The sequence below is a fragment of the Jaculus jaculus genome, chromosome 12, assembly GCF_020740685.1.
Source record: "Jaculus jaculus isolate mJacJac1 chromosome 12, mJacJac1.mat.Y.cur, whole genome shotgun sequence".
NCBI classification, from domain to species: domain Eukaryota; kingdom Metazoa; phylum Chordata; class Mammalia; order Rodentia; family Dipodidae; genus Jaculus; species Jaculus jaculus.
Window position 1 is genome coordinate 67,976,371 of NC_059113.1, and position 17,669 is coordinate 67,994,039.

Below are 17,669 nucleotides of genomic sequence, written 5' to 3' on the forward strand. Positions count from 1 at the left end.
TTAAAGCTTCTAAATTTATCGTACTTGTTTCCTCATTATGTGATTATTTGATTATTGATAATTATACTTCTGTATCTCTTCTTCACTTTGGCTCCTCTCCTATTCTTTGTAACGTTAAAATATTTTTGCCATAACTTTAAAATATTTTTGCCATGATGCTAAATTAATCTGGTAGACATTCTAGGCTTTGCATTTTCTTAGCTTATGTCATAAGGGTATAGACCAGTTTTGGTCCTTGAGGCTGCCTGTACAAAATCAAGTTTCAGGCCTGACCTAGGTGGTTGCATTGTGTCATAGGTTTGGAGTCAGCACAGTATCCTCATTTACTTTAAACATGCCCTTGGGTCTGCTGAGCCTCACATAGCCTGTAATAGATTGCCCCATGAAATGAGGGGCTTCAAAGTTGGACCAAATAGGAAAGAAATGGTTCTGGAGCATTGTGCTATGTACTGGCTCCATGTCACACCAGCATTGCATAGCAGACTGAGTCATTTCTGGCTCTATGTCCTTAACTAGGGTACAGATTTTTTTTTTTTTCCAGTATGCACTGTTATTCCCTTGAAAAATTAAATTCTCCTAATTATGAAAAATGCGGTTTTTACTTTCTTGTACCTTTTCACTCATGATGTTTTCTATGTCTTGTTTGTGGCATTTTGATTATCGGCAGCATGGAACTACTGATGGTCCTGAGTGCCCAACTGCTTTCTTGGAAAGACTATGCTTTGAAATGAAAAAAGGATTTAGGGAAACCATGCTGCAACTAGTCCTGTCACCCCTGAATGTGTTTGTCAGTGATAACTATCAGGTAATATGAAAATGAGATCTGGTAAAGACTTAGAGGTTTATTATTAATATTTATGGTATCAGAGCAATATGCTTTCTCCTTAGTTTGTCATTTTATTTTCACTGTAGTATTAAGTTTTGTGTGTATGCATGTGAGAGTTTTCTCAAGAATCTACTTTGTTTCTGTTTGTGATCTTTCCTATTTATATAGTATTAATGGTGTTTTATAAAACTTTTTCACTTTTAGAAGTAGAAATGCTTTATAACTTTCGGATATATTTATAGAAAGGGAAATGAGCTAGATTATAAAGTTTTAAAACATTTATAGTCATAAAATTGATGAGTTAATTGTTATTTATCAAAAAATACCTAAAAAGCATTTAAAATTTTTCCCTTATTGTACTTCTTGGGACTCTTGGAAGAGAACCATTGATATTAATCACATGAACCTTTCTGGGTTTGTAGATATTTCACTCAAATTTCTGTCTCCATTTTTCCATGACATCTTCTTTATGTCTTTTTATTCTATTTTTTAAACATATATTTATTTATTTATTTATGAGAGAGAGAGAATATGAATGGGCATGCCACAGCCTCTAGCCACTGCAAATGAACTTCAGACACTTACACTACCATGTGCATCTGTCTTAATGTGGGTTCTGGAGAACTGAACTTGGGTTCTTAGGCTTGTCAGGCAAGCACCTTAACTATCTATCCAGCCCTATATATATATATTTGTCTTAATATGAACACTGGTATACCAGGGTCTACTCAAATTCAGCTTAACATCACCTTAACTTAATTACACTTGCAAAAACCCCATTGAAACGAAGCCACACACACAGTGTTTAGGGCTATGTACTTAGCCTTTTTAGGAACTGCACTTCAGCTTGATGTAAAATGATTCATCATAATACAGTTTAAAATACAATCCTGTTTTTATTGTATCAGACAGACTTTACTGGAGAATAGGCTAGGATTTATGTGTATTTGTAAACTCTCCTACACCCCAGAAAAAAAAAAAATCTATAAATTTTTTGGCCAAAAGAATCTTTTACTGATTATTCTTTCCAGCTGTTTCTGATAAAAGGTTAAGGAATTAATACCTAGAGAATAGCTAGTTTTATGTAAAGTCACACAGTTTCTATAAAAAATTTTATCTGAATGCTTCTAGAATTATTATAATCACAATTTGAAATGTTCACAGATTAGCTCTTTAAGAAAATTGTTTCCAGGGCTGGAAGAGATGGTTCAGTAGTCAAGGCACTTGCCTTCAAACCCTAAAGACCCAGATTCTATTCCCCAGAGCCCACATAAGCCAGATGCACATGGTAGCTCATGTGTCCAGAGTTGGTTTGCAGTAGCTAGAGGCCCTGGCACTACCATTCTCTCACAAATAAATGAGTAAATGATTTTTTTAAAAAAATATAGTTGTTAATACAGATGTGTTGCAAGGCAGGAACTAAGCTTGTGAGATGACCTACATATGAAAAGAAATGCCATAGAAAAATATTTCTGAACTATTTCAATGTGTACTGGTATGTTGTAATGCTAGGAAAAGAAATCTGCTTTTTGTGGTTACATTGTTAGGTAAAGCAAGAGTCCTGGTGAACAAGACAGAAATGGTTATTACCCTAATGATTCTGGTGGAGAAAGTAAATATGGAGGAAAGTGGAGTTAAAATAAGCAATTTCAAGTTTTAAAAAGTGATGCAGGGAGAGGCATACAATACCTTAGTACTATATGATGGTCTTAGAGGCAAGCACATGATTTGATTTTCACTTTTTACTCTTTGGTTGTTGTTAGAGTATGGAGCAGAAAAATGAAAAGTGAATTCTGGGAGTCACTGCAGAGGTCCGTGCAAGTTTATTGTACTGATAGACAAAGATGATAATAGTAAAGATGGAAACGTGCATGTGTTTTGTTCATTTCCTAAGTAACTTATACCACCCCACTTCCCTGCCAGGGGGATCAAACTTAGGGTAACCGTTCTACATTGGGCTATATTTCTGGGTTTGTATTTATGCTGTATGTTCTGTGTTTCATAGAATACACTGATTTAGAATGCAGCTTTATCTCTCTGAGCATGTGACACTTACTCTAAGCCAATATGTTTGAGAATTCTGAATGTCTTCGAAATTTTTCTCTCTGAAATGTATGCTTCTTTTTCATAAGTTGGAAATAGCCTTCTTTGATTTACATATCCTTAAAATCTGTATGGACATTGGCTGCCCCTCAGCTCTTGTTTTTAATGGTCTTAATTTTCTCTGTTACCTTCTTTTAAATATTTTAATTTTATAATTCCTAGCCTCCCTACCAAAGATTGGCCTCTAACATTTGTTACAGAGTACTAGCTTGTTTCCATTTATGGAGGCAATTGTCAGTATGAGGTTTGCATACATTCAGGACTTAGCTGTCTGTTTTAGGCTCCCATAAATACTGCACTACAACTGCTGGATATATGAAGAGCTTGTAGGTCCTGACATCTTACTTTCCAGATAACATGATTTCAGTGCACATCTTTGTGGGGATAAAGCAACAAATTCCAGCATAGTTTGCTTGTGCTTCTTACCATTTTGTTGTTTTTAGCAGCGCCCCCCAGTGGATGAAATACTCAGGGAAGGTCACATCAATTTGTCAGGTCTCCAGTTGAGAGCACATGCCATGTTCTCAGCAGAGGGTCTTCCCCTAGGAAGTGACTCCTTAGAATATGCATGGCTGATTGATGTGCAGGCTGGAAGCCTTACAGCTAAGGTCACAGCACCACAGGTATGGTTTTCATAGTACTACCCTGTTAGTTTCTCTGTCCTTGCTGTGCCTTCCAAATGTCATTTTTAACTAATGGCATTTTCATGATGTCATTCATGTCATTCACAATATTGTTAGCAGTAGACGAGTCATAAGTTTTATTTTCTGAGCCACATATAATTGACAGATGTAATGCTATGTAGTTTTTTGGGGGTATGAAAAGTGTTTCAATATTGCAGTTATTTCATTTTAAAAATATTTGATTTCTAGAACATTCTTATTTTGAGCTTTTCCCAAGGAAAGTCTCAAATTCATGTATAAATGGAATTGTATAACATTACATGGACACATAGATAGTTTTGTATTTATTCTCTATATTCTGAAAACAAAATGTATATTGTATAGTTGATATTATGTGCTTCTGAGTAACACCTTATACCCATATCTTAATGTGCTTATTATTAATGACTAATAAATTATTTAATCAAGGTTTTTTAGTCATTATCTGATTGTTTTATGATAACTTAAGCTTCTATTTACATAAACTTCAAAGTACTTTAATATTTAAAATACCTAGTTTTCTAAAATTGTAGCTCAGTGTTATACATAATTAGATACTCAAAAACTTAAATCAAAGTTTGATTATTAGATAGAGAGTTTTAGGTGCCTTTATATACAGTTAGATATACAAGGAGACTGCTATAACCTTGAAAAAAAAATATTTGCTTCAGCTGTAGTAGAGGAATTTTCAGGTAAAATGAATTCTCATTTTAAAATATAGTTTGCCATTCACAAATAAACAGTAGTAAGTTTATAAATATAATATCAAGAGAGAAAAATTACTAGCTAACAGGTAGATTTTTCAGCAACAGGTATAAGACAGCATTTGAATTCTTTCAAGCCTTGTTATTATGTATTAGCTTTTGGATGCTGATCACTTCTTCAGAGTGTTAACAGAATTGTCATCCTGTCACTGATTATCTGTAGCTGGCATGTCTCCTGGAATGGGGACAGACATTTGTTTTTCATGTGGTATGTCGGGAGTATGAACTGGAGAGACCAAAATCAATAATAATATGTCAGCATGGAATTGATCGCCGGTTCTGTGAATCCAAGGTATGTTAACAAACATAGTAGGCTTTTTAAAAAGGAAGATTGATATTTAGCCTTAATTCAGATACACATAGCCAATTCAGTTCAATATTTCTCAGTTAATCATTTTGTAAATTCTTAGCCAGTTATGTCTAAAATATAAGGAAATTATGAAAATATTCAAGTTGCAAGTAGGGATATTATAACAAGTTTATCTTATTTTTCAATGTAAAAATACATGTTGCCGTATTATACAGTCTTTTTGCAATATTAGCTATATATAGAAGATTTAGAAACAATCATGATGTGAGATGATTTGCAGACCTCTAAAACTTATCTCCTTTCTAGTTTTGGGCATTTGCCAGATTTTTTTAAATTTAATTTTTTTTTTTTTTAATTTGAGAAAGAGAGAAAATCGTCACACCAGGGCCTCAGCTACTGATATTAAACTCCAGATGCTTGTACCCCTATTAGGAGAAATAATTAAAAGTAAAAATGGGATGTTAGAAGCAATAGTTAGAAGTAAAATGGGAACTGCTAGAAGCAATAATTGGAAGTAGAAATGGAGCACTCACTAAGCAGTGACAAGGTTGCCTTGGTAACCAGGGGCCAGGACCAAGACTGACCAGAGACCCTCTGCATGCTGATATGCAAATGAGCTAACCCTAAGGTGGCTATCAGCAGCCAGGATGAGGAAAAAATGGGTATAAGAATTCCAGCAAAGACTCAGGAAATTGCCACTCAACTCAGAGGCAGATTTCACTCTCTCTCTCCATGTTGACACCCGTCCCTAGGAGAAGCTGCAGCCCATGGGACCCTTAGGCAGCCTGGTACAGAGAGGAGCTAGGCCCAGACCCAGAAGTTGCTGCCTGCAAACCTAGTGTAGTCCCTTTTGAGTGCCCCAGGGGGTTAAGGCCAGGAGGCTAGGGTAGTGTTGAGAGGATAAGGAAAAGGGAATTGGCTTAATTAACATGTGTGAGGAGTGAATAAAGTTTGTAAACTGAATCTACACAATCTGCCTGTAGACTAATGAATTTAGCGCTCGCAACAGCCACCTAGTGGGCATTTGCGACCTTGCGCTTGCCTTACCTTTGTGTGTCTCATTTGCCAGATATTCTGACTCTAAATCTTAACATTTCTTTCTGAGTACTGAGCTGCCTTCAGTGAAGGCCCTTTCATCACCTTCACACAATTTATGAAAAGTAGGCATTAGCTCCCAAAACCCTTGTACAGAGTGACAGAGAAACATGCAATGGTACTATGCACTGCATGTCCCTTCTTGTGGGCTTGGAATGGGTTATTTTCTCCCTTGATTCTAGAAGTATACTTATTTCAGAAAACCAAGAAAATATGGCAGTTTCAAACAAGGAAAATGTCATAGTTCTATAATTAATTTTTCTTTCTAGTGCTTTCCCTGATACGTACCTTTCCTCTTCTGTTGCCATGCAAACCATTTGATTTATTATATTGCTATGAATTTTATGTCTAAAATGCCCTAATCCAATTAAAGAAATAGCTCTGTTTAGCAAAATCTTTTCTGGTGCTGTGTACACATTTGTAGGCTCTAGGGAACTGGTTTCTTTCATTTGTCAAACAATGAGTTTCTCATGGATAATTCATCTCTTTTACATGCCACCCTCTTAAAGAAAAAAAAAAATCCACAAACCTTTTTTTTTGTGTTATATTATTAATGTTTTAAATAATTAAATTTATCGAGATATAATTTACATACATTAAATTCACGCTTTTTAAACTGTGCAGTTTAAGTTTTGAAAAATTCTATCTAACTACATGTAAATATTAGCACTGGTGAAGATACAGAACATTTCTATGCCTTGAAAATGCTCTTGTTTTTTCATTTCAGTCAGCTGTTAGCCCACCCATACATTTACTGATCTGACTTTTTTCACTTCAGATTAGTTTCTATAGCTCTCTTTTTGCCTGGAGGAACTGTATCAGCATATGGCACTGCCTGTCTTGCAAGGCACCTGTTTCTAGCTTTGGCTATGCTACTAGGGAGACTTTACATGCTGTCTTGCCAGCAGTTTACTTGGGGCTGCCATTTTCTCAAGATGCTCATTAAAGTGGGTGATAGTGTTTGTTTTCTGACAACGTAAACATTATGAAATCTATGTTCTAGGAGCAAAGTAAAATGAAATTTGTGTGCATTATCCCAGATAAAAGCCAAAGTATATACTGTTGATGTCTGTGTGAGTGGGTATAAGAATGTGTGTATATATCTTTGTATGGTTCTCATAGGAAATTTTATAAATGTTAAGCATCTTCTAATTTTTGCTAGAATTTGTAATAGTTTATCGGTTTGCTTTGACTAGTTTTGAGTATCAATAATAGGTTAGTTACATGTACTATGTCAGATTTACCACTTGCCCCCTTTGATTGAAAGTGGTACATGGTTACTTAAGACTAGTTTTTTTATTGTAACATCTTGCTTAATTATCTCATTTATCATTATAAAAGAATGAAATTTAATTAATTAAAAATATGTAAATTGAGTTTATTCAAGGAGATTTACTTCAGTCAAAATAATACCATGATGGCCAATAAATGAATTACACACTATTTTTAATTTTAGTTGAGTTGCATTCCTGGGCCTTGTCCAGCTTCGGATGATTTAAAATATACTATGACTCGTTTAGCAGTGGATGGAGCTGATTTTTACATTGTGGAGCATGGTTGTGCTACAAATGTAAAGGTAAAGATTTGTGTTCTTCTTGGCCATAGTAATTTTTTTTTCCTTGTATTGAACTAAGCCTCCACATCTTAAAACACAGTATTTATTTGTAGACTTGTCATCTCTTAGATTACACGATTCTAGAAGATATTCCTGCTGTTCACATACCCATGTTCTCATGCAGTACTATAAGCACTTTACCACTTTTCACTCTGAGTTATTAAATTTGATTTATGGCAGGAATGTAAAATACAATTGTGCTTATATCATAATATAAACTGTGGTAATGTTTTCCAGAGATTATACTTTGAATAGCTTTTTGTTTGGATACATTTATTTTTCCTGCCTGGCTGCTGAAAGGATTTGCCACTTTACTTCATGGATTGCTATTTTTTTATCAGCTCTCATTAAATTTTATTGCTTAATACCCATCTAACTTTTCTTTCGTATTTTTCTTTTGTATTTATGCTGCTTTATTTTTATCCACTTTTTAAAATTGTATGTTTACTTTTCTTTTCTTACTATATTTTTACTTTTTTATATTTCCCCTTTCCCTTCCTAATTTATCCCCATGATTTTCTGTATTCTCTCTTTTCTTCCACCTTTTACTCTGTTTTTTCCACCTATCTTTCATCTGTTTTTTTGTTTTGTTTGTTTGTTTTGTTTTGTTTTGTTTTTCAAGGTAGGGTCTCACTCTAGCCCAGGCTAACCTGGAATTCACTATGAAGTCTCAGGGTGGCCTTGAATTCATGGTGATCCTCCTAACTCTGTCCCCTGTTGGGATTAAAGGCATGCACCAACACACCCGGCTCTCACTCTGTTTTATATTATCAGTGGTTCTGTAATTTGTGCTAACAAGCTACCTAAAATACTGAAATTACAGCTGTATTTTGTTTTCTTAATTTAACTTTAGATGGGTGCCATTCGGGTTGCAAACTGTAATCTCCACAATCAGTCAGTTGGGGAAGGAGTAAGTGCTGCAATTCAGGATTTTCAAGTGAGACAGTATATTGAGCAATTAAATAATTGCAGAATTGGACTTCAGCCGGCAGTGCTACGGAGGGCCTGTTGGCTTGAAGCTGGGTCAGCCAACCTAGGACTTATTACTGTTGACATTGCATTAGCTGCTGACCATCATTCTAAGCATGAAGCACAAAGACACTTCTTGGAAACTCATGATGCTAGAACTAAGAGGTGGGTATAAATTTTAAGAATGGTCACGTTCAGATGAAAATTATTGGATTTTCTATTAGTGATGGATTAAGAATATTTTAAATACATGTATGTATGTATATGTATAAAATCTGATATTCATTAACTAAAGGAATCATATTATGTCATCTGTCAACAGTATGGTTTCTGGAAATAACAGTTTTTCTAAACCCATACTCTGTATTCCAACAGTTACACAAGTTTACATTACTGCTTCCCAGAGTAGGGTCTCACTCTAGCCTAGGCTGACCTGGAATTCAGTATGTAGTCTCAGGGTGTCCTTGAACTCATGGAGAGCCTCCTACCTCTGCCTCCCCAATGCTGGGATTAAAAGCAGCATTTAATTTTTTAAATGTATTTTGTTTATTTATTTGAGAGAGAGAGAGAGTGATAAAGAGGCAAAGAGAGAGAATGGGCATGCCAGGGCCTCTAGCCACTTTAAACGAACTCCAGACTCATTGCCACCTTGTGTATTTTGCTTTATGTGAATACTGGGGAATTGAACTTGGGTCTGTAAACATTGTAGGCAAGTTGTCTTAAACGCTGATGCATCTCTCTAGCCTCAAGATAACATTTTATAAGGTACTGTTTATTCTTTCCTGACCTACTTACCATTCCTAAAAGCTGTCATACTCTCATATGTTGCAGAAAACTCTTAGTACCCTTTGAAATTGCAGGCACATAAACCTGTTTCCATTGGTCCTTAGGAAATGATTATATCTCTTTCTTAAAGAGTTACCAGATTCTCTGACTGAATCATTTCCTTTTACAATAACATATGTTTCTTTTCATCCTCAAATCCCCATTTTAGGGTTAATGCATGCTTATTTTAAAAATACAGGAAACTATTAAGAAGCAAAGGAGGTCTGGAGAGATGGCTTAGCAATTAAATGCTTGCCTGTGAAGCCTAAGGACCCTGGTTCAAGGTTCGATTCCCCAGGACCCACTTTAGCCAGATGCACAAGGGGTGCATGTGTCTGGAGTTCATTTGCAGTGGCTGAAGGCCCTGGCATGCCCATTCTTTCTCTTTCTATCTGCCTCTTTCTCTGTCTGTCACTCTCAAATGAATAAATAAAAATGATTAAAAACTTTAAAAAAAGAAACAAAGGAAAATAATGGGCTTAATTTTACTTTCTCAGAAGTTTATATTTCTTACCAAAATCATTTGTTTTTTATATACTTAAAATCATCTTAAAAGCCAGGCGTAGTGGCGCAGGCCTTTTATCCCAGCATTTGGGAGGCAGAGGTAGGAGGATTGCTGTGAGTTTGAGGCCACCCTGAGACTCCATAGTGAATTCCAGGTCAGCCTGGGCTAGAGTGAAACCCTACCTTGAAAAAAAAAAATCATCTTGTATTTGCATTTTAAAATTATGTTTGTTTGTATTAACTTATATTACTGGCATCTACCCACATGATTGAAATTTAATAAAGATCCTTTTAACAACAAGATACTATCAGAATTACATGTCATCTTTTACTCATTTATCTGTTGTCCTGTATTAAACATTCAGATTATTCTGCCACGTGATTGTTGTAAGGGAAACATTTCTACATAAAATATTTTCTGTGCCACACATTTTGTCTATTTCTCTCTCTCTCTTTCTTTGCAGTATTTTCAAACTTTTTATTTGTGTGTGTGTGTGTGTGTACACATACCAGGGACTTGTCCCTGCAAACAAATGCCTATCTAGCTTTTTATGGGTAGTTGAGGAATTGAACCCTGGCTGGCAGGGTTCTCCCCAGACCCTACAGTGTGTTTTTTTTTTTTTGTTTTTTTTATTGTTGTTGTTTTGTTTTGTTTTTAACTTTCTGTTGACAACTTCCATAAGTATAGACAATAAAACCACGATAATTACCTCTTTCTGTTCCCATTCTCCCTCTCAAATCCATCGTCTATCAAATCCCTCCCTTTCTAACTAGTCTCTCTTTTATTTTAGTGTCATCATCTTTTCTTCCTTATGAAAGTTTTCTGTAAGTAGTTTCAGGCTGTGTGAGGTCATGAATATTAAGGCCATTTATAGTATTTTCCTAGAGGTTATGACGGCTTAAAATTGAGTCTTTTTTTTAGAATGTATATTTTCAACTTATTTTCCTTAACAATGATTTTAGCTTTATCCATGGATTTTAGGATTTCCTATATCACAATTGCTTGCAATCTCTTGAGTGTTCTTTGGTAACTGAAAAATAGGTTTTTTTTACTTGTATTTATTTACCTCTGAGGTAATTCTTTATATACTTATTTGCTGTTTGAACTTCCTTATTTATGAATTTCTTTTTCGTAGACTATATTGCATTTGTGTGGGCTTTTTAAAACCAATTTTAAGAGCTCTTTCTGAATCACCATTTTTTAATGATCCCTGTTTGCTAATATTTTATAGTTTATTTCATCCTTTAATTTTCTTTATTCTCATATACAGATTCTTTTTTGTTTATTTTTATTTATATGAGAGCAACAGACAGAGAGAGAAAGAGGCAGAGAGAGAGAGAGAGAGAGAGAGGAGAGAGAGGGGAGAGTGGGCACACCAGGGCTTCTAGCCACTGCAAATGAACTCCAGACACATGTGCCCTCTTGTGCATCTGGCTAATGTGGGTCCTGGAGCATTGAGCCTTGAACCGGGGTCCTTCTCAGGCAAGCACTTAACCACTAAGCCATCTCTCCAGCCTTCATATACAGATTTTATTTTTTATGTATTCAAATATGTCGGTTTTTTTCCCCGTGGTAATATCTACAAATTTCAGAATGTACTTTTGATAGTAAATAAGTAGCACTTGTATTTTATTAATATTTTTCTCTTTAAAATATGAATCTTGATCCATCTTGGCTTTTTGTTGACTTCTTATTTTTCTTACATAATTTTATTTATTTATTTGCAAGGAAAAGAGAGGAAAGGAAAGGAGAGAGGGGGAGGGAGGGAGGAAAAGGAGGGAGAGAGAAAAAGTGAGAATGAATGAATAAGAATGTGTGAATGAGAATGGATGCCTTTTGCCACTGCACACAAATTGCAGATGCATGTACCACTTTGTGCATTTGGCTTTATGTAGGTACTGGGGAATCAAACCTGGGCTTGTTTGTCTTTTCAAGCAAGCACTTTGAGCTGCTGAGCCATTGATCTAGCCCCTAATCCACTATAGATAAAGTTATGCCAATTCAAATCCATTCAGTTCTCTATTTTATAAAATGTTTAGTTATTTTACTCTATTAATTTTCCCAAAAGAGCTTGATGACTTTTTTGTTCTTAACATTTATTTTCATTATTGAGATCACATTAATCTTTTAAGTTAATTTTAAAAAATCTCATATGAGCATGAAAGTTCATGTGTGCAAATGCCTAAAAGAACTCGGATTTATCAAGGCTCTGGGCTTGATCCTTATCACCACTCAAAAGAAGCTGGGTTTTCTTTTTGCTTTTTTAAACTATTTATTTATGTGAGAGGGATATATATATATACATATATCCATATGTATATATATATGGAGAGAGAGAGAAGCAGGTAGAGAGAAAGAGATTGTACTCTAGGGCCTTTGGCCACTGCAAACAAACTCCAGATGAATGCACCACCTTGTTCATCTGTCTTATAGGGGTCCTGGGGAATCGAACCTTGGTCCTTAGATTTCTGGGCAAGCACCTTAACCACTAAGCCATCTCCAGCCTGGGTTTTCTTGCTCAGGAACCAGGTAGTGTGAACAGAATGTGTGTCTGCCATTACCTTAGGTGTCAAATTGCTAATAAAACTACAGAGCTGGGCTGGAGAGATGGCTTAGCGGTTAAGCGCTTGCCTGTGAAGCCTAAGGACCCCGGTTCGAGGCTCGGTTCCCCAGGTCCCACGTTAGCCAGATGCACAAGGGGGCGCACGCGTCTGGAGTTCGTTTGCAGAGGCTGGAAGCCCTGGCGCGCCCATTCTCTCTCTCTCTCCCTCTATCTGTCTTTCTCTCTGTGTCTGTCGCTCTCAAATAAATAAATAAATAAATAATTAAAAAAAAAAAAAAAAAAACTACAGAGCTGGCTCCTATGACTTAGATTGACCAAGGGCTCTCTTGGATTGGTTTCAGTGCCTTACTCTGTCAGTAATTGTGGGGAGTCTAATTTTATCCTACTTATAAGCTAGCCTGCTAGCCACTTACTTCACATGCAGTTTTTATGTGTTACATAATTTTAAAAAGTTACAATGGAAAACATTGAGTCTTAAAATATTTACTGTTAGGTGGGCATGTGGCACAGGCCTTTAATCCCAGCACTTGGGAGGCAGAGATAGGAGGATCACCATGAGTTCAAGGCTACCCTGGAACTACATAGTAAATTCCAGGTCAGCGTCAGCCTGGGGTAGAGTGAGACCCTCCCTACCTCAGAAAAACAAAAACAAAAACAAAACAAAATTACTGTTACTTAAATCTAGATCTAAATGCCTGATTTGGTGGCTGAAGAGATGGCTTAGCAGATGAAGATGCTTGCATGCAAAAACCTGCTTGCCTGGGCTTGATTCCCCAGTACACATGTAAAGCCAGATGTGCAAAGTGGCAAATGCATCTGGAATTCATATAAAGCAATAAGAGGCTCTGGCATGCTCTTTCTCCCCTTGCAAATACATAAATAAAAATAATTTAAAAATAATATCTGATTTTTGCATTTGCTTTTTTTTAAGGCGTGCACCACCACACCTGGCTCCTTGAATTTTTTTTTTTTTTTTACTTTTTTTTGTCCATTATTTATTTCTTTGAGAGCGACAGACATAGAGAGAAAGGCAGATATATATAGAGAGAGAATGGGTGTGCCAGGGCCTCCATCCACTGCAAATGAACTCCAGATGCGTACGCCCCCTTGTGCATCTGGCTAACATGGGTCCTGGGAAATCGAGCCTTGAACCAGGGTCCTTAGGCTTCACAGGCAAACACTTAACTGCTAAGCCATCACTCCAGCCTTGCATTTTTTAATGCTTTGCTTTTATGTATATCTCTATGATTATGCCTTATTTCTGTCTTGCTCCAGTAAAACATTTTTGTAGGTTTTTTGAAATGTAAAGTTATTAAAAAGACAATACATGGGCTGGAGAGATGCTTGCCTGAAAATGGTAAGGACCTGGGTTTGATTCCCCAGCACCAGTATAAAGCCATATGCATAAGGTGGCACATGCATCTGGAGTTTGTTTGCAGTGGCTGGAGGCCCTGGTGCACCATTCTCTCTTCCTCTCCCTCTCGAATAAATGTATAAAATATTTTAAATAAAAAATACAATATTTCAATATGTATTAACAATTATTTTTTTAAGTACCCATGAACAGCTTTATTCATGAGTTTTCTTCTATGTTTTTGTTTGTGTGTTTAGGTTGTGGTTTTTGTGGCCAGATGATACTCTGAAGAACAAGAGGTGTAGAAACAAGTGTGGTTGTCTTGGTGGCTGCAGATTCTTTGGTGGCACAGTAACTGGCCTAGATTTCTTCAAACTTGATGAGCTGACACCTTCCAGCAGCTCTGCATTTTCAAGCACAAGTGCAGAGTCTGATATGTATTATGGACAGTCTTTGCTACAGCCTGGAGAGTGGATTATCACTAAAGAAATTCCTAAAACTGTAGATGGTAATAAAATGTGCTGTATTTCTGGTGTTAATCTCTTGTTATCTCTGTCCTTTGTCATTCTGAGAGAGGTTGTTCAGCTTATTTGAGTAGTCGTATGTGTATGTGGCTTAGTAGCATCTATATTATTTTACAGGTTACTTAAAGCCAGGTTAGTAATTGTTTTTCTTCTGAAGTAGGGTCTTGCTCTAGCCCAGGCTGACCTGAAATTCACCATGTAGTTTCAGGCTCAAACTCATGGTGATCCTCCTACCTCTGCCTCTTGAGTGCTGCAGTTAAAGGTATGTGCACCCATGTTTAGCCAAGTTCAGTAATTTTTTAAAAAATACTTTATTTGTCCTTCTTTATTTGAGAGACAGAGAGAGAGAATGGGCACACCAGGGCCTACGGCCACTGCAAATGAACTCCAGATGCATGTGCCCCCTCATGCATCTGGCTTATGTGGGTCCTGGGGAATCAAACCTGGGTCCTTTGGCTTTGCAGACAAATGCCTTAATCACTAAGCAATCCCTGCAGCCCAGATTATTTTTGAGGTGAGGTTACTGAGTCAAAGTAGGTAGTTCACAATGGGTAGCTTTCTTTGCAAAGGTTATATTTCCTTACATATCACTTCCCTGTCACCCAGGTTATAGAGCTACACTTAGGAATTGCTGTGCTTTATAGCTTCATCTTATTACCTTGCTTTTACAGGGAAGCTCATTGGTAGTGATGTTTTTATTCTTGACCCCCTGCTACCTACTAGTTTTGCAAGCTGTTTTTCTTATCACTGAAATTGAATGTGTCAAGAAGAGAAATACCTTCTCTTAAGAGTGTCTAGATTTATTTCACAAATGCACTACTTTGTCATGAGCAGCTTTGTAAATTTAAGTATGTTAGATGTGGATTTAACTAATAATGTATTTTCTCCAAAGACTTCAGAAGTGAGTTTTTCTTTGGGTTTCTTAGTTGTGTCTTCCTATGATAATTGTCATATTTACTGCTTAAGTTTACATGTTGCAAAGATGTGAAATATAGAAAACTCTTGGTGTCTCACCAGTGTTTAGCTTTCCCTTCAGTTTACTCAAAACACTAAGTTAGTTGTACCTTTTGTCAGTGGAAAAAAAGGATAGGAAAGAAAGAGTTGTAAGAGTTTATCAGGTTGATTTCCCATATGTTGGAGGCTCTTACAGGAGACAGCTGGGTGACATGCTGACTTGCTGTTTAATGACAATACTATAAACATGTGCATGTTATTTTAAGTTCCTTTAACTTCACTGTTACTTGAATATAAGTAGATCATCTTAAAAAATCAGAAAGTAGCCAAAGGTTTTTGACATTTTAAGAATAAAATGGATAGTAGCTGCTTAGCAATTCTTGGTAACTTTATTCTCTTACACTTTAATGCTGTTCTTCAAATGTTAACACTGGCATTTTATCCTTTAATCTTTAAACTACCATGTAAGATGGCTTTCTTTTTTTTTTTTCTTTCTTTTTTTCTTTTATTCTTTTTCTTTTCCAGGGTAGAGTTTCTTTCTAGAACAGGCTGACCTGGAATTCAATATGTTGTCTCAGGTTGGCCTCAAACTCATAGCAATCCATGTTATCCATGTTTTATTATTTTTAGTTAGGTATTTTTGAAGCATGATTTTGCTGTATACTAGTCCATGTGGTCTTCAAATTCATAATTACCTTGCTTCTGAGATTATAGGCATGAGCCATCATGCACATTTTTTTTATTTTAAAGTAAATATGGTTTTATTGTACAATAATAAAGGGTACCATTGGAGAAATTTATGGGGCACAAAGAATTTTCCAACTGATAGGAAGCTTCTCCCCATGAAATACACAATACCTACATTTATAGTGTTGATAATTTACTCATTTACATAGATGTGTTTGATTGTCAATCTGTTTGGGCAGTACTCAGTTCTACTTTGCTTTTATAACATATTCCTTTTTTTAATTAAGTAGAAAATTATATGGACACCTATGTTAGTACCATCATTTCCCTCCTCCCTGTCCCCATTTGACTAAGGGTCATCCTTGGTGGGATTGCTGGTGTTTTAGGTTTGTGGCTTATGAGACATGAGACCATTAGTCAGTCATTGTAAGAGCACTGGAGGATGGGTAGGTAGAAGTGCCTGTGGATATTCCCTTCCACTCTATGGCTCTTACACATTCTTTCTTCATCCTCTTCCACAAAATTCCCTGAGCTATAGTGGGTGTATTTTAAGTCTACTTTAGTATTGTGCTCTCAGCAGGGCCTGGATTTCTGCTTTTGTGCTTTTTGAGTATCCTCAGTAGCTGTCTCCATGACCCTGGCACTGGTTGCCAAGCTTGCCATTGAAGCAGTACTCTTGCTCATCTTGCTAATGCCTCTGTGGTTTCACCTGGGCCCTGGTTGATGTGCAAGGGGTGGTATATCTCCTTGTTCTAGTTGCCTTCTGACAAAGAAATACATTCTCCAAAGGAGACTGAGGTCACCATAGCTTCTTTGGGATAAGCATTATTAATGAAGAGAGATTTTGGTGAGTGTAGCCTTTCTTTTGGCCAAAGACTAGTGGTAGTTTCTTATTGGAGTCCATGATTTTGGTTGCCATAGGATTCTGACTCAGTTCCAGCTGGGTAATCAAGTCCATCCATTTTCCTATGATTTCATTGTATCGTGTTTGCTAGTGAGTAGAATTTTATTGTGTAAATGTTCCACATCTTCATTATCCAGTCTTCAAATGATGGGCATCTGGGTAGATTCCAGGTCTTAGCTATTGCCAATTAAGGAACTATAAATACAGTTGAGCAAATATCTCTGCAGAGAACCTTAAGGATAGATGTCCAGTATAGGAATAGCTGGGTCACTTGGTACCTCTTGTACAAGCTTGCACTCCCACCAGCAGTGCATGAAGTTTCCTCTTTCCCCATATCCTTACCAACATTTATTGTTGGTTGATTTTTTTTTTTAAATGATTGCCATCCTCATGGGCATAAAGTGGAATCTCATAGTTGTTTTAATTAGCATTTCCCTGATGATTAAGGATGTTGAACATTTTAAGTATTTGCCATTTGCATTTCTTCCATTGAGAATTTCTTACTCAGTTCCTGCCCCATTTTTTGAGTGGTTTGATTTTTTTTTATTGTTAGTTTTTCTTTCAGTTCTTTGTACTTTTTTAGATATTAGGCCTCTCTCTGGTATAGCTGGTGAAGATTTTCTCCCATTTTGTCAGTAGTCTATGAAGTCTGTTTATGGTATGTGTGTCCAAAAGCTTTTGAGCTTCATGAGATCCTACTGGTTGAGTGATTGTTCATTTTCCTGGGTTACTGGGGAAGTTTTTCTCCATTCCTATATCATAGTTTCCTCTATTTTTTTTTCAGAAATTAAGAGTTTCAGGTCTCATGTTGAGGTCTTTAATCCATTTGGAGTTGGTTTTTGTCATGCCCAGTTTTTAATATGTTTTAGCAGGAGTAAATTGAGTTGTGTGCTTTTTTTCTTTTGCTAAGACTAAATTATACTAAGTCATACAGCCAAACGGCCATGTGTATGTCTTGTAGAAACTGGAATTAGAGTTATTGAGGCTGCATTGGTAATTCTTCCTACTA

At 36.3% G+C, this 17,669-nt stretch overlaps 1 protein-coding gene across 8 annotated transcripts in view; it reads left to right on the plus strand.

Moving 5' to 3' along the window:
* Positions 1–17,669, plus strand: part of Kiaa1109 (KIAA1109 ortholog) — a 240,137-nt gene that overhangs the window by 76,611 nt on the left and 145,857 nt on the right. For 7 of the 8 annotated variants that reach the window (XM_045130867.1, XM_045130873.1, XM_045130872.1 and 4 more), the window contains exons 22-27: positions 668–805; positions 3,373–3,552; positions 4,519–4,647; positions 7,217–7,336; positions 8,229–8,509; positions 13,849–14,099. In XM_045130867.1, coding sequence (XP_044986802.1) covers positions 668–805; positions 3,373–3,552; positions 4,519–4,647; positions 7,217–7,336; positions 8,229–8,509; positions 13,849–14,099 — 1,099 coding nt within the window. The remainder of the gene's footprint in view (positions 1–667; positions 806–3,372; positions 3,553–4,518; positions 4,648–7,216; positions 7,337–8,228; positions 8,510–13,848; positions 14,100–17,669) is intronic. The other variant, XM_045130869.1, reaches the window with a different exon arrangement.